A 22,309-nucleotide genomic window follows, 5' to 3' on the forward strand; every position below is an offset into this window, starting at 1 on the left:
TTATTACTATATTCACAGAGACAAGACTGTCGTTATTTTCATTTTTTAAACACTTGCAGTCTGTATAATTCATAAACACAACTTCATTCTTTATAAATCTCTCAAACAGTGTGTAATGTTAGCTTTAGCCACGGAGCACAATCAAACTCATTCAGAATCAAATGTAAACATCAAAATAAATACCATACTTACGTGATTAGACATGTTGCATGACAAACACTTTGTAAAGATCCATTTTGAGGGTTATATTAGCTGTGTGAACTTTGTTTATGCTGTTTAAGGCAAGCGTGAGCTCCGGGGGCGGGGGAGCACGAGAATGGGCCGCGCAGCCTGAATCGGCGCATATTTAATGATGCCCCAAAATAGGCAGTTAAAAAAATGAATTAAAAAAAATCTATGGGGTATTTTGAGCTGAAACTTCACAGACACATTCAAGGGACCTTAGACTTACATCTTTTAAAAAGACGTTCTACGGCACCTTTAAGAATATGAATAGTATGCATGAAATGTGCACATACTACATCTGCCATGCTGTTACTGTACCAGCGTCAGTTGTGCCAACTGCTATTCACAAATCCTCTACCATGACCTCAAGATATAATAAAGTGTTCATCAGATACACACTCCCGAATTTAAGTGGAAGTAGTACTTTTCACCTACTGTTTTTCGAATACTATGAATTCGGACATACTACTCATTTTGGCATTCTATTTTTTACTAGTAGGGAAGTAGACATATTTGGATGCAGTGCCTTTTTTTTTTTACAGAATCCAAAAAACAATTCATCCCACAGCTAACTTATTTCAAGTGCGGTTAGTGTCTCACTTTCGCCTGTCACCTCCTCTGAGATTATTTTGCGTTGCAGTAGTAGCTACTCACTCACTGCGTCATCTATTTTCCATTTTATGAGAGGTGGCAATCAGCATTAAGGTTACTTACTTACACAACTTACTATGTAGGAGTGTCAACCACATATAAAAACAAATTACATTTTTAAATACCACAGTTATTGTCAATACAGGTATATTGCAACTCCCTCTAACACAAATAGTATTTCACTGTGTAAAAGACCAACCCGGACATGCTAAATAACTACTTTTGTCTTCCACACTAAAACATAATGAATGACAAAACTGATGACAAGATTTTCATTCTTGGGTGAAATTAGAACACTAATGTTCTGCTTTGTGAATTTATATGAAATATATTCTGCCAGGGTTCTCTCGGTTTTAATTTAGTGGTCTCTAGTGTCTTCACTGTGACCACACATGCTAATGTGCTTTCCTTGACTGGGAACATTAGCATGTGAAATTGAATAATAAACCCTCCTGGCTGAGAAGATGATGGCTTCACTCCACCGACAGAGCAGAACAGCTGAGAAAGTCATCATGGAATTAAAAAGACTTCATCGCAATAATGATGTTCTTTAAATTACACAAGTTGGCACATTAGCAACAGTTTAAACTGGCTATATTCTGAATAGCATTCTACCATACTCTTATGGCTTTCCACAGAGCGGTACAGTACTGTACAGTACAGTATGATTTGGAATGGTAAACGCTGATCCGGCTTATGTTTCACCACCAACAGTACCCTTATATTATAGGCTGCGTGCCGACATTAGTTGGGTCCGAAATTGTATACGTCTCTAATATATAGTACGTGAAAAACAGTATGCGAACAGAGTAGTACAGTATGTCCGAATTCATAGTATTTGAAAAACAGTATGCGAAAAGTACCTGGGATGACTTACTACTTCCGGTGATATTCTGAAGTGCGCATACGATGGACACCTTACTATCCCATGAGGCCACGGGAGAGGATTTGTGAATGGAATTGAAGGGACGTAACTAATGCTGGTAGGTCTAGTGACAGTGACAACATGGCAGATGTAGTACGTCCGTATTAATTCATACTACGCGCATTCGTACTATATAGAACGTACTTTTTCAACGGTCGTGAAGTAAATTTAAAGGTGCCCTCGAATGAAAAATTTAATTTATCTTGGCATAGTTAAATAACAAGAGTTCAGTACATGGAAATGACATACAGTGAGTCTCAAACTCCATTGTTTCCTCCTTCTTATATAAATCTCATTTGTTTAAAAGACCTCTGAAAAACAGGCGAATCTCAACATAACACCGACTGTTACGTAACAGTCGGGGTGTACTCCCCCAATATTTGCATATGCCAGCCCACGTTCCCAACATTATCATTATGAAAGGCATTAGACAAGGGCAGAACGTCTGGATGTGCATAGCTGAATCAACAGACTAGGTAAGCAAGCAAGAACAACAGCGAAAAAATGGCAGATGGAGCAATACTAACTGACATGATCCATGATATCATGATATTTTTAGTGATATTTGTAAATTGTCTTTCAAAATGTTTCGTTAGTATGTTGCTAATGTACTGTTAAATGTGGTTAAAGTTACCATCGTTTCTTACTGTATTCACAGAGACAAGAGCCGTCGCTATTTTCATTTTTGAACACTTGCAGTCTGTATAATGCATAAACACAACTTCATTCTTTATAAATCTCTCCAAAAGTGTGTAATGTTAGCTTTAGCCACGCAGCATAGCCTCAAACTCATTCAGAATCAATGTAAACAATATAACAGTATACAATACTCACATAATCCGACGCATGCATGACGAACACTTTGTAAAGATCCATTTTGAGGGTTATATTAGCTGTGTAAACTTTGTTAAGGCACTGTTTAAGGCAAGCGCGAGCTCTGTGGGCGGAGAGCACGGGATTTAAAGGGGCCACAGCATAAATCGGCGCGTTTATAATGATGCCCCAAAATAGGCAGTTAAAAAAATTTATTAAAAAAAATCTATGGGGTATTTTGAGCTGAAACTTCACAGACACATTCAGGGGACACCTTAGACTTATATTACATCTTTTAAAAACATAATCTAGTTTCACATAATCACCTTTAAATTCAAATGTAGAACCTACTCAACAGTACGCGATTTCAGACGCAGCTATTGTGTTTCAAATGCATATTTTTTTTAAAAATGGCACTTCTTGTGTTGTCATTTCCCTTGTAGCACGCACAAGTGATGATTCTCTGTCAACCAATCAACGTTCTGCAGTGAGTCTGGCTCCACCCTTTAGGGTCCGGTCTACTGTACTAGGTATCCCAATGGAAGGGTCCCAAAAAAGTGGTACGGTACGGTTCGGTATTTTGGTACCATTCACAACTTCTGACAATCGAAACGGAAATAATTGCATAATGCGTACCATACTGTACTGTACTGTACTGTACTGCTCGGTGGAAACAAGCCATTACTATTTCTGCAGTATTACAATTGCCAAAATGTAAATTGCCAAAGAACATTCACAAGTGATATCACAGCCATTATTTGATTGGACTGGCAAAAGTAAAGACATTTGTATACAGAGTGTTGAGGCTTTCTTCATCAGAAGCCAATTTCCACTGATCCACACTAAATCTGTTCAAGAGTACCTGGAATGTTTTTTTCAGTGCAAACACCATACATCTTTACAATGAAAAGATTTTGCCCATTCAATATGCAAAACCTCTCTTAAAGTCAACTGTGCATGTTTTATGGATACAAACCTTTGACATTATTTTCCACCTTTCCAGGATCAAACAACTCTAAAAATTGAATCTCAAGAGGGCAAAATTCAATCTTATCGACCTCTAATAGCCACTATCATTGCATCAGCCTATAGAGGTGATGGCTGTGGACATTAAATAAAGAAGCATCTGTGGTAATTTGACATGTTTTCATACAGGTTACCAAGCTATTTTCTTAGAGAATGCTGTGGTCGGCTGTTCCACATAGATGACTACCAATCTAGTTCAGCTCTGGAAAAATCGTTTATCTGACTGCTCCTGTTAAATGGTTGTCAATATGCACCGGGGCGCCTCCATTTGTCCGTCAACCAGCATGAAAGGAGGGAACCATGATGCTGACGGTGCAGTAATGAGGAGAGGAAAAGGAGGTACAGGTTTTTGTTGTACAAATTGGGTAAACATAATGAGAAGACACAGGAGGTGACAGAGAGAGGCAACTGCGGTGCAAACAACGTCAAAAATTTTGGTAGCTTGTGCTGCAATGCCGCAGGGCATTTGATAAAAAGCGAGAGAGAGGCGCCAAAACAGGAAGCATCAGCAATCTGATTTTAATGAGCCAACACAAGAGGTTCACAATGGAGCCAAAAGGGTCCCTGGCTAGACCCCACCCCCTCCCCGAACTCACCAGCAGAGCAACACAGCCGTTACACTAACTCAGGGTCAGGAAGTCCGAAGGGCACGTCACTACCCTGTGCCTGTAAGGTAATGAACAGCCTGTGTCCAGAGACACCACCCCCTACAAACTGTTAATGTGTCCCTGGTCCACTCCATCAAGTAATGGTGTAATAACAAGAGGGACTGTTGGGAGCCGAAAAGGGACTTGGTTACAACTACCATTTAATGGACTAATGTATCATTCCTGTTCGAACAAATGACTGTACAAACACAGTACAATACAATGTCTTAAGATCTAATATGGTGACCATGATTTGGTAAGTACACTGTAAAAAAATATTTTCATGATTTATCATAACATTTTTTTGTTTGTCAAGTCAACTTAGATAATTAATGTGGTTCAGATAACGTAATATTTTGAGTTTCTATTGATTAAACCAATCGCCTTCATTGTATTAACTCAAATTTATAATTTCAATGAACTCAAAAATTTAAAAACCTTTTTAAGTTCTTTTATACAGCGTAGGATGCGCTCCTGGATTAATATTTTTATCATTCAGAAAATATTTTTTATACACAATACAACTTAACCTATTATCTCCCTCTGATTTTAAGGGTTAATGGGAATAGGGTTAGGACTGTCTTTTGTTGCAACAAAAATACTAGTTTTTAATTAAATTAAAAACTAGTATTTTTGTTGCAACAAAAGACAGTCCTAACCCTATTCCCATTAACCCTTAAAATCAGAGGGAGATAATAGGTTAAGTTGTATTTCTCATAAATTAAACAGGCCATATTTTATATATTTACAGATAAATGGCTTAGTTATATTAAACAGATTCTTTACTGTTCTAAAGCGCATTTCATAGTAGATTTTCCACTGGAGATTTTAGCTGCCTCTAAGACAGCTCCTGAGAACTAAATTTAGTTTTTTTTTCATGGCATATTGTGCTTAAACAGTCAAAAATGCTTGTTCGGTTATATCTTAAGTGAATGTAAACAGTTGAGAAAGAAAATGCATGTGTAACAGTATAATGGATCCATGCATCAGGGTCCTGATTGAAATATGCATTGAAATATGCATACACAATTTTTTACATATCAGGATTTATAAACAATTAACTTCGCGTAAATATGTACAAACAGTCCGCACACTCTAGACAATGCGTACGCGCTCGTTAACTGGTGCGAGTGAAGTAATGAAGTAAACAAAATAATTTTAAACTCTGTTTACCATTTGATACACATCTATATTAAATATGCTACTCATTAATGGAGTTAAGCAATCAAATTACATTAAATCATTATCCAGAAGTTTAGAAATATTTAGGCTATAAATTTAAATAGAAATTTATTTTATAGTCAAAACTGCATAAATTAGTTTTATTTAAAACAATACAAGTATTTTGCCAAAAGGAATGAATGAAAATAATTCTTCTCTGTAAAATTTCTCTGAAAAGTATTTTATAACTACAGTTTTGGCAAATGTATTTTGTTTTACAGATATTTCAATAATTATTTTAAACAAGACAAGGACACTGAATGATTTTTAGTGATGGCACAAACAGCACAGTGTCTCTCTCATATTGTCCTATTGTCTTGTCCCATTAAACACAGTAGTAGGCTATCACGATCTGTGGGAATATGCATATGGAAATTATATGCAGATGAGGATATGCATAGTAAAACCAGGTGTTGTAGGCTCCTTATAAGGTTACTTTGTGGAGGAGACGGTTTAATACACAAGGCCCCAGGTCTGCATTTATTTAATCAAAAATACAGTAAAAACAGTAATACTGTGAAAAAATAAAATTTAAAATGTGTTTTCTATTTTAAAGTGAAATCATTCTAATCATTCTAATCATTCTATGCCGATTTGCTCCTCAAGAAGCATTTTTTCTTATTAGCAATATTGAAAACAGTTGTACTGCTTAATATTTTTCATAGATGAATAGAGGTTTCAAAAGAACTGCACTTAATTGAAATAAAACAAATCTGTAACATTATGTCTTTACTGTCACTTTTGATCAATTTGATGTGTCCTTGCTGAATAAAAAGTATCAATTTATTTCTTAAAAAAAAAAAAAAATAAGACGAAAAAACATATTGAGCTAACCCTAAACTTTTGAACTGTAGTGCATATATTGGGCAGCTGATGCTTAGTGTTTTTATAAGGTGCATTCTGGGAATTAGTCTCAATGATTCTAAGTGAAATAAGCAGCTAAAACAGATGTGTGTCTTTATATAAAGGATATGAAGGAAAACAATTTTAATACATCAAAGAACTAGAATGTCAACAGCTGCATTTGAGCTGGACAGAAGCATCGCCTGAGGAATTAAGTGATATCCTGTGGTGCGTAATGCCCGTAGACTAATGGCAAGAACCTTACCTAGATGCCAGAATGAACAGACGTATGAGCCAATGGGATTATGGGATGAAACCAGCTGTAAAATAAATCTAAAGTCGGTGGTACCGATAAGCAGATGGAACCAAACCAAAGTCATTTCACTCTGCGGCCATCTTTGAAAATTCTCTCGGGCATGCAAGTGTAGCTCTTATCAGTTTGAATGGGGAAACATCAAATTCTCCAAAATCTGAAAACAACTGTCTCATAAATTTTGTTTATAAACGCTCAAATCATGACAAAAAACTGCATTTATTTCAGCGCGCATCTAAGACGCTGTTTACACAATGGCTGCTAAAAATGACAACAAAGCCAGCAAAGATTGCAGTTCAGTCTCCATGTTATTGTTTAAGCCATGCCATCGTTTTCAAAAGTCTCTGTTTTGGTCCGTTTACACTGAAATGCACCCCTGGCGTTTTCAAACTAAAACGGGCTCTGCAGCGCTTTCGAAAGTCTCCGTTTTCGATGGCCGAAAACGCCGGAGTAGTGTAAACGACAGCTGTAACCACAGCAAAACTTGGTCTGTACGGATCACGGATCAACAATGATCCGTTTAACCACTAGGAGAAACCCAGCTCACCCCCAAAACTCCCATGCCACACAGTACTGACCTGAATAACCTTGAACCTTGAACCAATGTCCGTAATGTAATATGCCTAAGAAAGTTCTACAAGGAGACAGGAAGGACAGCTGATCATCCTTGCAGTGCCAAACCATGCGTAACCATGTGTAACCCCCAGACATGTTTGAGAACTTGCAAATGCCTTGGTGGAAGAGTGGGGTAGCATCTCACAGCAGGAACTGACAAATCTGCTGCAGTTCATGAGGATGAGATGCTATGGGCTGATGGTTAAACTGATAATCACTATTATTTTGCTCTAAAATTGCTCTAAAATCAGAGAAAGAAATTAACGCTATATGTATGAGCTTATTATATAACATATATTATTATATTTACTTTTTGAGTGCCATTTCACATGTTCTTCACTAACAGACTACACTTCACCTATAGGTGCCACATGGGCTTCATTTAACCAACAATGATAGCTTCACTGTTAAAATAGTCAACATGACTACAGTGGTTTAACATTAATGTTATGAAGCGACGAGAATACTTTTTGTGTGCAAAAACAAAACAAGTCACGTTGACTATTTTAACTATGTCTTTACTACTTTTCTGGACCTTGAATGACATTGCTTTGTATGGGGGACAAAAAACCTCTTGGATTCCATCAAAAAAATCTTAATTTGTGTTCCTAAGATGAACGAAGGTCTTAGGGGTTTGGAACGACATGAGGGTGAGTAATTAATGACAATTAATGACTTAATTCATTTTTGTATAACTAACCCTTTAAGTTTCTCTGAAAAACTAATTCCTAATATTAATCTAATAATTCCAAATTATGTTACATTTTTACTTTATATTGTAGCGCATAAGTACATTTATTCACCAACCACAACCAAATCGCAATCGAGATTCATATTTGGATTTATTACAGTTCGTCAGAGAAGGTTCGCTCACAGATTTAAAGGTGCCCAAGAATGTTTTTTCACAAGATGTAATATAAGTCTAAGGTGTCTTCTGAATGTGTCTGTGAAGTTTAAGCTCAAAATACCCCATAGATTTTTTTAAATTAATTTTTTTAACTGCCTATTTTGGGGCATTATTAACTATGCACTGATTTTTTCAGTCGCCGCCCCTTTAAATCGCGTGCCCCCTGCCTCACGAGCTCTCGACTATATTACAGCGCATTTACAAAGTTCACACAGCTAATATAACCTTCAAATGGATCTTTACAAGATGTTCGACATGCATGCTGTGTGCACACATCGAATCATGTGAGTAAAGTATTTATTTTGATGTTCACATTTGATTCTCTATGAGTTTGAGGCTATGCTCTGTGGCTAAAGCTAACATTACACACTGTTGGAGAGATTTATAAAGAATGAAGTTGTGTTTATGAATTATACAGACTGCAAGTGTTTAAAAATGAAAATAGCGACGCTCTCTTGTCTCCGTGAATACAGTAATAAACGATGGTAACTTTAACCTCATTTAACAGTACATTAGCAACATGCTAACGAAACATTTAGAAAGACAGTTTACAAATATCACTAAAAATATCATGTTATCATGGATCATGTCAGTTATTATTGCTCCATCTGCCATTTTTCGCTGTTGTTCTTGCTTGCTTACCTTGTCTGTGCACAGATAGATCCAGACGTTAATACTGCCTTTCCTTGTCTAATGCTTGAACATGGGCTGGCATATATGCAAATATTGGGGGCGTACACCCCGACTGTTGCGTAACAGTCGGTGTTATGTTGAGATCCGCGTGTTTTCCGGAAGTCTTTTAAACAAATGAGATTTACATAAGAAAGAGGAAGCAATGGGGTTTGAAACTCAATGTATGTCTTTTCCATGTACTGAACTCTTGTTATTCAACTATGCCAAGATAAATTCAATTTTTCATTCGAGGGCACCTTTAATAGCAGCAAATGGCACACGCACTTTGTGAAACAGGGCAGAAAATGTATCCTTTTAAGAGAAAAGCTCCATTTGGGGGTTTAAGCAGAAAACATCTGGAGACACCAAGCAGGAAAGATAGTGGAGGCTTGTCATCAAAATATCAATGGAAAATAATGGAAATGTCAAAAAACAAAAAACTTTATTTTTGGACAAATATCGAGAAAGCAGAAATCGTTATCATGATTAAAATACAATTAATCATGCAGCCCAGGACGTTACTGAGTATTTTTTTGCTGAATATATATAAAATTAATATAATAGATCAAAACCATATTAACATATTTAAATGTTAAAATAACTGTATGACTATGTTTTTAAAGGAGTGTTTGATTATAATATCACTTTTTTAACTTTAGTTAGTGTGTAATGTTGCTGTTTGAGCATAAACAACATCTGCAAAGTGACGACACTCAAAGTTCAATGCAAATAGAGACATTTTCTTTTACAGAAATCGCTTCTTAAAGACTACAACAAACAGCTGGTAGGGACTACAATGAGCTTCTTACTGGGTTAGTGACATCACTAACCCTAAAATATTCATAAACTCTGCCCCCGAGAACACGCAATAAAGGAGGGTGAGACCATGTTGGGCTGCTTTAGAGAAGAGGAAGAGTTGTTGTCGTAGAGTGTTCTTGTCATGCCGTCGTTTTACGCCAGACTGCTTCACAAACGAGGGTCAATTCAATGTTGGATTTGCACAAAAGTTTAACATAACGGTACATGCTAGTCAATGAGATGAATCAACTCCACAGCAACTACATCCACTAACTTTGTCCACTAACTGTTCAGAAACATCCATATGCATTCTATAAGTTTTAACTTCTTCCTGAATCTCTCCATCAGTGTCTGTCTCCGGTTTGTTCAGTAAAGCCGAGTTCAGACTGCATGATTTTCAAAGTAGTCGGGTCACTGTTCTTTTCACAGTGCATGACTATCTTGGCCAGCATTCAGTCGCTGCTGTGTTCAAACTGCACGATGGATCGGCAACAGAAGGTTTCACACTGCATGACTTTACAATAGGATGAATCGCCGACAACTCTGTCTGACACACAAACTACGTTTCACAACCAAACACATGCGAGATGTGACAATGAAACAACGCGATATCACGCGTGCAAGACCGGAGTGAGACTGGGATTATTATTAAAAATGGTAGCCCTCAAGAAGCTTGCAATACGAATTGCCTGTGCGCTGATTTGAAGCGAAAACAAGAAAAAGAAAAGAAGAATATCGAGGAGGAAATGGTTGGGGAGACAAGAGGAACAAGGATTGTGTGTTCTGCAACGAGAGTGGTCTATAACTCCTCCCCGAACTCCACGCTGCTCTGTATCTTGCTCTCTCATTGGCTGTCGGTCATTGCCGATATAGTTTTCAGTCAGAACACTTTTCACACAGCAGGATTTTGAAAGGTCGACAGGTCCAGATATTTAGCATGCCAAATATCTCAAGGGCGTCAGCGACTCGTCGGCGATTCTCTCAGATCACGTCTTTGCTCATTCACACTGCGTGATTGTCACTCGCTTGAACGAGCACCAATTTGCCTGTGATTTCCGGCATTTGTCGGTGATTTCTCAAAACCTGTCGGCGAGCCAAAATCGGGGCTAAAATCGTGCAGTCTGAACTCGGCTTAAGGCTGAACACCGTTACTGTCAATCCTCATTTTTTGCTGCGTGAGATTCTCCAGCTTTGTTGTTGTTGAGCAACCAAAGCGTGAGCTGTTAAAGCTCCGCCCACTTCTGGAAAGGGGGCCGGGAGCAGCAGTTCATTTGCATTTAAAGGGACACACACAAAAACGGCGTGTTTTTGCTCACACCCAAATAGGGGCAAATTTGACAAGCTATAATAAATGATCTGTGGGGTATTTTGAGCTGAAACTTCACAGACACATTCTGGGGACAAGAGAGACTTATATTACATCTTGTAAAAGGGGCATTATAGGCCCCCTTTAAGATTTTTATAATGGTTTTATACACACACCATGATTTTCTCAGTCTTCCTAAATATACTGTTCTAGAGAAAATCTGCTTTCCAGAAAATTCAGAGGAAGCATCTGGAGGGACGGAGATGAGCCAGATAAGACTCAGATTAGAAATCAGATTAGAGAAGGATCGCTCATGAAGTCACCCTGCCTTCCCACTCACCCCTTGAGTGCACCTGACCAAGCCTTATTCTGCAGATCACCACGGATCATCCTGGAGTTTCACTCTGACCTATATCCTCTGTAGTTCACCTCATGATACTTCACAGACAACTTCCTTCAATTTTGAGGAAAAAAATGTCTGAGATGAAGGCAATGTCTTTGAAGGGTGCAGGTTTATTTTACTGTAGACTAAACATTGGATTGTTTTGTCTGCTCAGCTGTGATTTAAATAACATCACCTTTGATCGCTCTATGTGACTGAGGTCAAAAGGTCTTGAATGACTCGTGCATGTCAACCTTTCAGCCCATGTATAAATTTCACCTTTGCTTGAAGGCTTTCATTTTGTAGTGTATACTGTATATGCTCAGTTGTTGTCTACCCTGCACAAAGATCCTGACAGAGCCCTGTGGACCGGAGCGTAGCAGGGTTAAACATGGTTGCATTAAAACTGCTTTAAAAATGCATAGGTCATCATTTATTTATCTGATTGTCAAAACCGCAGATGCATTAGTATGGTAGAAGTTAACTGCTCAAGCTGTAAGCTCTTCACCACTGTGTCTGGTAATAACTGTTAGTCGGTTTTCTGCAAATTAAAAAAAGCACAACATTCAGAGGCTTCTGAAAGTTTTCCCTACTGTCCTATTACCCAGAGTCAGTTGTAAATGCTATTATAATTCTAGGCAAGAGTGCTTCAAAATCTCAGCTTGCTGACGCTCTAACATTGCTCAAGACAATTAACAACTAGATGTTTACATTCATTGTTTCTAGGGTACTGTAATAACTAGGTTGTATTTACTGAACCAAGTCAGAAGCCAACCCTAAGTGTTCATGATATTCTATTAATTAAGTAGAAATGTGCTTATACCTTTCTAGACAAAGGATTAGTTCACATCAGAATTGAAATTTCCTGATAATTTACTCCCCCATGTCATCCAAGATGTTTATATCTTTCTTTCTTCAGTCGAAAAGAAATGAAGGTTTTTGAAGAAAACATTCCAGGATTTTCCTCTATATAGTGGACTTCAATGACTACCAACAGGTTGAAGGTCCAAACGTCAGTTTCAGTGCAGCTTCAAAGGGCTCTACATGATCCCAGCCAAGGAATAAGTGTCTTATCTAGTGAAACGATCGGTCAAAAAAAAAAAAAAAATATATATATATTTTTTTTTTTGCCATTTATCCTCCAACTTCAAAATTATCCGACATTGTTGTTTTACCTTTTTTTTTTTGTAAAGGGCGTTTGACTTAGTCTTTGCAAGTTCGCTTGTAGACACGTTACGCGACCTTTCCAACGTGATTACATAATGCATGAACATCGCTGAGCAGTGCAAGATGAGCATTTGTGGTTAAAAAAGTATATGAATTTTTTTACAAAATGACTGATCGCTTTGTTAGATAAGACCCTTATTCCTTGGCTGGGATCGTGTAGAGCCCTTTGAAGCTGCAATAAAAACTTCAATTTGGACCTTCAACCCGTTGTTAGCTGTTGAAGTCCACTATATGAAGAAAAATCCTGAAATGTTTTCCTCAAAAACCTTAATTTTTTTTCAACTGAAGACAGAAAGACATAAACATCTTGGATGACATAGGGGTGAGTAAAATTATCAGGAAATTTCAATTCTGAAGTGAACTACAGTAGTCAACATTTGAAGTGGATCAAAAAAGTTCAAAGTTGTCTTAGTTCTTAGCACAACTTTGATGAACATAATATTGCTTATTTTTAAGATTAATTGCGCAGCCCCTAACAATTCTGACATCCATCCTATAGATGCATTCACAAGAGTTAATGATAGTAGTAATGTCCAATTCGTAAATTAATAACATATTTTCAATGAATTAGTTGATCCAGTTAAAAAAAAAAAAGTCTGAATGATTGGTTAACCAATTTAACTCTGTTCACTTCAACTCACTGGACTCAATGATCTGGTTACAGTGTTCAGCAGCTTACTTCCGGGAAAGATTATCAGAAGATTAATGTAAATTTCAGTCTGTTCCTCACACAAAGCAACTGTATGGCTTCAGAAGTCATATGAATTACAACTATTCTAATGATACTTGATATTGTTTTGGTGCTTTTGCTTAATTTGTAAAGCTTAAAAATGAATGGAATGGAAAATGAATGGGGAAAAAGCAACCAGTGCAGTCAAATGGGTTTGGAATAACAAACCCAGAATTTTAATTAATAGTGTGAAAATTTCATTCTTAGAGTTACAGGGCTGTTTTTTTTTTTTTTTTTTTGGAAGTTAAAAAAAAATTACTAAGAACACTATGCTATAAATAGTCCATGATTTAATCATTTGACTCTATTTTAAAGTAAGGGTAAGTTTGGCCATCAGACACACAGAAGGCATGTTCTACAAGGGCAGTAAGTGATGGATGAGAGGGCAGCACTTGCATAATTCACAGAGAATTAACAAGGGAAGATGAGAAGTGGCATGTAGTAGATTCTGTTCTCCAGACGACAGGAGCTCATCTCAGGTCAATGGGTGAAGTACACACAGACGCAATCAATGCTTTTAATGCTACAAAACAGAAGACAATTGCCAAACCAAACAGCTTTGACGTCAATACATAGCATAACAGCTCAAAAATTTACATGAAAAATGACTCCTATAGTTGCCAAAATAACCATCAGCATTTTGATTCTTTTTACTCCAAAATACACTGAAAAAATCTCCCACAACAGCTATAAACTAAATGTAAAAAGGCTAGAGAATTACGCACAGTAAGACCAGGAATGTGAACTAAGAATGTAAATAGGGTCCATTTTGATTTCATTAAGAATAAATACTCTTAAAGACTGGATTTGAGCATAGCCAGCCTGAAATGTGGATTTTCGCAGCTGGAATGACATCACATCTGTCTATGTGTTCTCTGGCTTTAATCTCTGATTTATTCCCTTCTCTCGCCATCCCTCCCTCCCTCCCTTTCTCTCTCCGTCTCTGTCTCCAACCAACCCCCCCATTCACTGATGCATCGCACCAGTCCTGTTGAAGGCTTCTTGTCTGTGCATGAGAGGAGGGTCTGGCTCAGTGAAACTCTTCAGCTGTCTATTGTCAGAGAAGAAGAATGCCTTTATACTGTCAATATAATCTAGAGTTTGCACTGGCTGCTGCACTGCCTTGGAAGACAAGCAGAACTGCAACGGTTCACAATGGAAAACACGTTTCTAATTCCAACAGTAAAAAAAGGCAATTTATAAAGTAGGTTTCCACTGTAAGCATTTCATTTGATGATTCGAGAGAAATGACGATTTTGTATTTATAGTTCTCCTAAAGGAATGTGTACAAGATTCCATTTGGAACTTCCATTATAATTTGGATTGGAACCAATTCTAAAGGAATCATATATGACCCTGTATGAACTGCACCTCATAAAGATGTGGTATTATTTCCTACATAATGTATGTGTTCTAAAAGATCAAGCTTTTCTTTAATGTTGGATAATTAAATTCCTATTAAAATTGGTTCTAGATTATGATTGAAGTTGTATAGCTGGTTTATTGGTCAGAAATAGATCTTAATGTATCCTACATTGACCGCATTGAAATATTGCACAGACTAAACTGTCAGCTCTTATACTGATGGAGCTGGGTGGACTAAACCACCAGCAGAAAATCTTCTTAAAGTGTTAGTCAGACTGCTCAGCTATTTTTAGCTCAAATAAAACATTACAACCAGTATTACGCATCATTATATTTGTGTTACAAATGGAAGATCCCAGCATGACTGATATGAAATATGCATCTGTACTTAAAAAAAGGACATGACTATGATTGCTAAATGGATTTCCATGATAATTTGGCATTAATCAAATAAAATCCTACTTCATAAACTAATAATAATAATAATAATAATAAAATGTCTTTTTCATCTAGCTCTATGTATATTCTAAAAGATTCAGTTTTCTGTAGCGCTATGTTAGAAGAAAGGATCTTAAGCATCAGCAGGATAAAATGAAAATCCTATTGATTCACTTTTCTTAACAAATAAATAATAAAATAAAAATCAGTTTATCCAGTCAGCCTTTCTGAAGCCAAACCAGCAACCTTTAAGACTGATTCCAAATAATTGCTTCAGTATTTCTGACTCTATATGCACCTGAGAGGAGGTGATCATGTGATGAGATATACCTTCAGTTGCATAGTTGTGGTCTCGGAGGAAGCTGTTGTTGATCTTGCGGGTGTCTATTTCCTCATCCATTGAGAAAGGCGCTGATAACACTGACAAACGCAGAGAGAGAAACGCGCTATCTATCCATGATCCGCGCGTGTGCGTGCGTTCAGCCCAGAGCCCGGTGCGCAAGACACGGACGCACCATTAGCCTACGTTACACAGCAAATCCGTCAATAGAAAGCCGGTGTCGGTTCGCAAGGTGTCACAAGGCGGGGCTGTCTGCAGCAAACTGTGATTTAATGTAAAGTTGCACAAGCGTCATCCAAAATAACAACAATCCGCGTCCAAATCCATGCCTTGAAATGAGTTGTCATGCACAGTTTGACGAGTTTCAGATGTGACCGGCGGTGCTGCCTCAGACTGCCGGCATAGAGAGCTCGCTTTCCTCTCTGTCGCTTCGTATGAGCTCGCTGAAGTGCTGACGTGACGCTCCCGTGGACGCGCCGCATCGGCTGAAGTGAGACTGGCGCTGTAACAGTGACTCCGCCTGTCCACCTGCGTCAGCAGCATCACTCCAGTCTGTGCGCAGATGATGATGTTATGTGCGATGGTGTTTCAGCACTTGTTGAGTTATGCCCATCTGGCATCTGCATCACTTTTATAGCCTAATACTGATGGTGATGATGAACCTCCTTCTGAGTATAATAAGGCAATGTCATTGAACACCGACAGGTGACATGGACATTTTTTTAAAGGTGCCCTAGAATTGAAAATTGAATTTACCTCGGCATAGTTAAATAATTAGAGTTCTGTACATGGAAATGACATACAGTGAGTCTCAAACATCATTGTTTCCTCCTTCTTATGTAAATTTGATTTGTGCAAACTACCTCTGAAGAACAGGCGAATCTCAACATAACACCGGCTGTGACGCAACAGTCGGGATCATTAATATGTACGCCCCCAATATTTGCATATGCCAGCCCATGTTCAAGGCATTAGTTGTCACAGGAGCTATATTTCAGAACTGGTCTGTGTCAAAAGTCCAGTTAGCAGTGGTTTTGTTGGTTTCAAATCCCTTTTTTATGAATTCTGTCCTTCAAACGAATATTGTAAATATAAAATATAATATTGTGTCAATTATTTATGTGAACAAACTAAAACCTCACTGGCGTACATTAAAAAAAGAATCATAATAAAGATTTTGAATGGCCGGGTTATAATAAAGAGATTAAACTTCACAACGGCGCTAGTAGTCAAGTCAGTTTTATTTGTATGCACTTTTCACATACATTGATTCAAAGCAGCTCTACAGAAAATCATGTTAATGTTTATAATATCTTAATAGTGTTGCATTTAGCAGACTAATATACTTTATATTTTACAGTGATATAAACAATCAAGCAATTGCGATTTGCTATATTGAGTACAAACACGATTCCAAAAAAGTTGGGACACTGTACAAATTGTGAATAAAAACAGAATGCAATGATGTGGAAGTTTCAAATTTCAATATTTTATTTAGAATACAACATAGATGACATATCAAAAGTTTAAACTGAGAAAATGTATCATTTTAAGGGAAAAATAAGTCGATTTTAAATTTCATGGCATCAACATATCTCAAAAAAGAGTCTTAGGTCTTCTTTGTTGCATCTTCCTCTTTATGATGTGCCAAATGTTTTCTATGGGTGAAAGATCTGGACTGCAGGTTGGCCATTTCAGTACCGGGATGCTTCTTCTACGCAGCCATGATGTTGTAATTGATGCAGTATGTGGTCTGGCATTGTCATGTTGGAAAATGCAAGGTCTTCCCTGAAAGAGACGACGTCTGGATGGGAGCGTATGTTGTTCTAGAACATGGATATACCTTTCAGCATTGATGGTGCCTTTCCAGATGTGTAAGCTGCCCATGCCACACGCACTCATGCAACCCCATACCATCAGAGATGCAGGCTTCTGAACTGAGCGCTGATAACAACTTGGGTTGTCCTTGTCCTCTTTAGTCCGGATGACATGGCGTCCCAGTTTTCCAAAAAGAACTTCAAATTTTGATTCGTCTGACCACAGAACAGTTTTCCACTTTGCCACAGTCCATTTTAAATGAGCCTTGGCCCAGAGAAAATGCCTGCGCTTCTGGATCATGTTTAGATATGGCTTCTTTTTTTGACCTATAGAGTTTTAGCCGGCAACGGCGAATGGCACGGTGGATTGTGTTCACCGACAATGTTTTCTGGAAGTATTCCTGAGTCCATGTTGTGATTTCCATTACAGTAGCATTCCTGTATGTGATGCAGTGCCGTCTAAGAGCCTGAAGATCATGGGCATCCAGTATGGTTTTCCGGCCTTGACCCTTACGCACAGAGATTGTTCCAGATTCTCTGAATCTTTGGATGATATTATGCACTGTAGATGATAATAACTTCAAACTCTTTGCAATTTTTCTCTGAGAAACTCCTTTCTGATATTGCTCCACTATTTTTTGCCACAGCATTGGGGGAATTGGTGATCATCTGCCCATCTTGACTTCTGAGAGACACTGCCACTCTGAGAGGCTCTTTTTATACCCAATCATGTTGCCAATTGACCTAATAAGTTGCAAATTGGTCCTCCAGCTGTTCCTTATATGTACATTTAACTTTCCGGCCTCTTATTGCTACCTGTCCCAACTTTTTTGGAATGTGTAGCCCTCATGAAATCCAAAATGAGCCAATATTTGGCATGACATTTCAAAATGTCTCACTTTCAACATTTGATATGTTATCTATATTCTATTGTGAATAAAATATAAGTTTATGAGATTTGTAAATTATTGCATTCCTTTTTTATTCACAATTTGTACAGTGTCCCAACTTTTTTGGAATCGGGTTTGTATATATCGTTTGCGTGAGTACTATATGTATGCGGATAAAGTTGGAAATATCCAACTTAATATATATAGCGGTGTTAAAATATAGTTTACAGGTTGCAAAAATATACACAAACAAGCAGTTGACATTTGCTATATACAGTAGTAGCTATAGAGAGTTTTACTTGAGTATACTGTAGGAATGTGGATAAAGTTAAATATATAAGGCTGTATGATAATATAGTTAAAATTTTGCGACAATATAAACAATCATGTAGTCTTTATTTGCTATATATTATATATTGCTTTACGTAAGCGTACTATATGTATGTGGGCAAAATTGGATGTACTGTATATCCAACTTTAAATATTTTGCTGGGCTAGTTTACATTTTGCAAAGATATAGTATATATCACTTTATGTGTTGAAAATTAGTATTGCTACAACATTTTTCAGCTACAGTCAGCTTGAGATCCTTTCCATCTAAACTGGTTATATCTCTTAAGCCTAGTATTGAATGTTTTATGAGCAGTGGGAGAAACGTATTCATCCGCACATTCATGCAGAGCCGAAGCACAACCTAAACAATGTTCTTCCACAAAATGCATGCTGTTTTGTGTTTGAACCACTAGAGGGCCAAAAGTTGCATAGTGTATTTGTCACATTTATATTTAAGGCAAGTTGTCTTGTTTGTCACATCTGTTTGTTTTGGACTGTTTGATTTTCATTGGTTCCTGTGTTCCTTTGTTATCAGTTCCCGCCACTCATCAGCCTCCATGGTCACCATAATTGAGTTCATGTTTATCAGCTGTGTATCGTTAATCACCTTGTTATCCTCACTACTTAAGTTTCTGCCTGTTTGTTGTTCTTGGTTCGGTCTCGTTTCAGTTTAGACGTGTGTGTATCCCTGCCAGTTTGAATTCTGTTATTAAATCTTGTATTGGAAAGTTACTCATCTTTGTCTGCCTGCCTGCCTGTTATGTTACAGAAGACCAGACCCAAAAAAACATGATCCTGGCTGAGGATCGTCTGTGGACCTGTGGCAAAATGGTCGGCCTTTGGAAAGTATGTGGAGGATTTTCTTGAGCTTTTTCCATCAGGTGATCTGGCCTGTCGCCTCCCTCAGTGTGTGTTTTCAGATGGGACTGGATAAGGATACTATTTGTTATAGCAAGCCAGCTTATTTCTCTTTAGTCGAGTCGATAAATCATGTTCTTTATTTAAACGGTTCAAATTTAGAAGTAAAAGAAATTAAAGAAAAGGAGTGATTTCCTCATCCAGCCCCCTCTGAAACACACTTGACCTCGCCAGCTCACCCCATGCCCTCCACATACCACTCCAATGGACCCATCTATTCCTGCCCTCCTGTGTTTCCCATGTCCGAAAATGGGTTTCCAACAGTGTTGACACGCCGTTTACATCTGTCAGGTCCGCACTGAAATCCGCCTCCCTTCCTCCATCTGCAGCTCCAAAGACCATCCCTGTCCTCAGACCAGTGAAGATGCAGGCCGCATCTCACGCTACCCCACTGGCCGCCATTCCAGAGTCTTGTTCCAAGATGGCTGCCACCCTTCCAGAGTCTCTTCCCATCATGGCCACTGCCATTCCAGAGTCTTGTTCCAAAATGGCCACCGCCCTTCCAGAGCCTTGTCCCAAAATGGACGCCATTCCAGAGCCCTGTCCCGTCATGGCCAACATTTCTGAGTCTCGTTCAGTCATGGCAGCCACGCATGTGCCCCTAGGAGTATTGGTGGAGTATGAGGGGTATATCTTGGGTCCCAGATATAACTCCAGCCCCTGAGTCCGTTCCAGTGTCTGCTCCAGCCCCTGAGTCCGCTCCAGTGTCTTCTCCAGCCCCTGACCAGAGTCCAGTAATGGCTTCAGACCCTGAGTCTGCTCCAGACTCTGCCACAGAGCCCATTCCAGTGATCACAGCCATAGTTCCGCCCAATAAAATTTGGGGGTTGGCTACCAGTCCACAGCCAAGGAGGCCATCCCTTAACGGCCAGCTCTGCCCTGGTCCCCTGAATGATCGGGTCTGCCCTGGTCGCCAGAGTTGCCGGCTCCGCCCTGGCCACCCGAGCTCCTGAGCTCTCGGCTCTGCCCTGGCCTCTCAAGCTCCCGGAGCCACCCTGGAGGCTCACTAACCTGCCAGAACCGCCCTGTTCACCTGCCCGTCACCTCCAGGACTTCAGGGTGCCTGCCCCCCCTCTCTGGTTGGACTCTTGTTTGGCAAGAGGACGCACCTTGCGGGAGGGGGAGGTAATGACACATGTCTGTATGTTTTGGACTCTTTGTTTGATTTTCATTGGTTTCTGTGTTCCTTTGTTATAAGTTCCCACCACTCATCAGTCTCCAGGTTCACCATCATTATGACACCAGTTACATTACAATGTTTTAAAAGTTGTACATTTATACAAATAATTTAGTATTTGTTGGCCAAAATATTGGTTTAAAATTTCTGGTTTCACTTGTTTATGTATGTTACATTTGTGTTTCATGAATTTTGTTGTGTTTTATAATCGTTTTATCCTTAAAACCTTGTGTACTGGGACATGTTGTCACAAAACATTAGTGTTTGAAACAACATGAGTGAAAACAAAAAGGTGAATTTAAATTTTTGGGTGAACTATCCCTTTATGCCATCCTGCATTATGATTTTTTTTTTTTTTTTTTTTTTAAGTATTGAATGATCGCTTTTGTCAAGTTTAAGGATTGAATAAGTATTTATATAATGCTGTAAAGTATTTTAATGTATACCACGGTTCATGTCAAAGAACATGGTAGTACATGGCACTTTTATATTATTGTAGACTCCTTCAAAGACAAGAGTTGTTATTTATAATGTGTCCCTTTTCATGTGTATGTAATTTTCCTGCCAATGCACTTCTAATAACAGCCTATGATTTCTTCATATTACATTTCCAACAAAACCTGTCTCATTTTTGACGGTGCTAAAACATTTACAGCCTGCACAGGTTATTTGACACATCACTGCACTTGAACTGCACACAAAATGAGTCAAATGCAGTATCTCTATTCCTCCATAATACAGAGAAGTGAGGCATGGACCTTAGATATTCTCTTATTGTTGACCACTTCAAAATCTTCATATCCCAATTCTATTGTGTCACTTTGTGGTGAATTAAATCCTCTCTGCCTAAAATCCCTTTAATTAGAAGATAACAGGAAATGCCAAACCCCTTGAGTAATCTTGATACTAGTTCAGTTGGAATTACAGAAGATTATTTCTGTTCAGTCACTTGAGGTTTAAATTCATTCATAGCCATATTCTTAGCATAGAAAGCTGATGATAAGAAATGTACTTAAAGGAATATTCCAGGTTAAATAGAACTTAAGATCTAATTACGAAATCTGTTGTTGATTAGCAAAGAAAATAATTTTGACTTGTCCCTCAGTTTGTAAAACCAAATTAAAAATACATTTACTGTAGTGAACTTATTATGTAAATGTCTCTTTGGGTATGTGTATAATGCAATAGCCATGACTAATGTCCAAAATTAATTATTAACCAACCAACTGTGGGTGAACTGAGAAAATTTACTGGCCATAAATATTTCCTACAAATTCCTTAAATTGTATTTTGATTAAACTTATATTTTTTGTCCCTATGATGATATAACCATTTTAATTATAAGCATACAGTAGTATTACTAGAAATGCATTTATACTAAATTTGTCACAATACCGATTGTATTAAGGATTATTATTTCTTTTATTTTTGTTATCGTTTATAATCCTTTTCCTGGTTTGCCTTACTGAGATGCCCCAATTTCATTTGCCCAGTCCTAGTTTCTCTTCAGTTAGATGTTTATTGATTTGTACACGCCCTCTGTTAATTAACCAATCACTGCAGCTGTGTGCTAATTAGACCTGATTTATAAATGCCTGCATCGATGCACAATAGACTATAATAGAGAGATTCTCTTTTGTTCATTCTCTTTTGTTTCTTTGTTTACATTGTGTATCTTTTGCTTATGAAATGTGAATAAGATTTATCTTTATTGAATTGTTTGTATTTCT

The 22,309-nt window shown here is 38.0% G+C and overlaps 1 protein-coding gene across 2 annotated transcripts in view; it reads right to left on the reverse strand.

The window, feature by feature from the left end:
- Positions 1–22,309, reverse strand: part of ppp2r2bb (protein phosphatase 2, regulatory subunit B, beta b) — a 99,784-nt gene that overhangs the window by 41,747 nt on the left and 35,728 nt on the right. The window contains exon 1 of one of the 2 annotated variants that reach the window (XM_048165171.1): positions 15,435–16,000. The exons of the other annotated variant lie outside the window; for it this stretch is intronic. Coding sequence (XP_048021128.1) covers positions 15,435–15,504 — 70 coding nt within the window. The 5' untranslated portion in view covers positions 15,505–16,000. Of the gene's footprint in view, positions 1–15,434; positions 16,001–22,309 lie in introns of those variants that run through there. 2 annotated transcript variants of the gene reach the window in all.

This window comes from Megalobrama amblycephala, linkage group LG18, assembly GCF_018812025.1.
Source record: "Megalobrama amblycephala isolate DHTTF-2021 linkage group LG18, ASM1881202v1, whole genome shotgun sequence".
Classification (NCBI taxonomy): Eukaryota; Metazoa; Chordata; class Actinopteri; order Cypriniformes; family Xenocyprididae; genus Megalobrama; species Megalobrama amblycephala.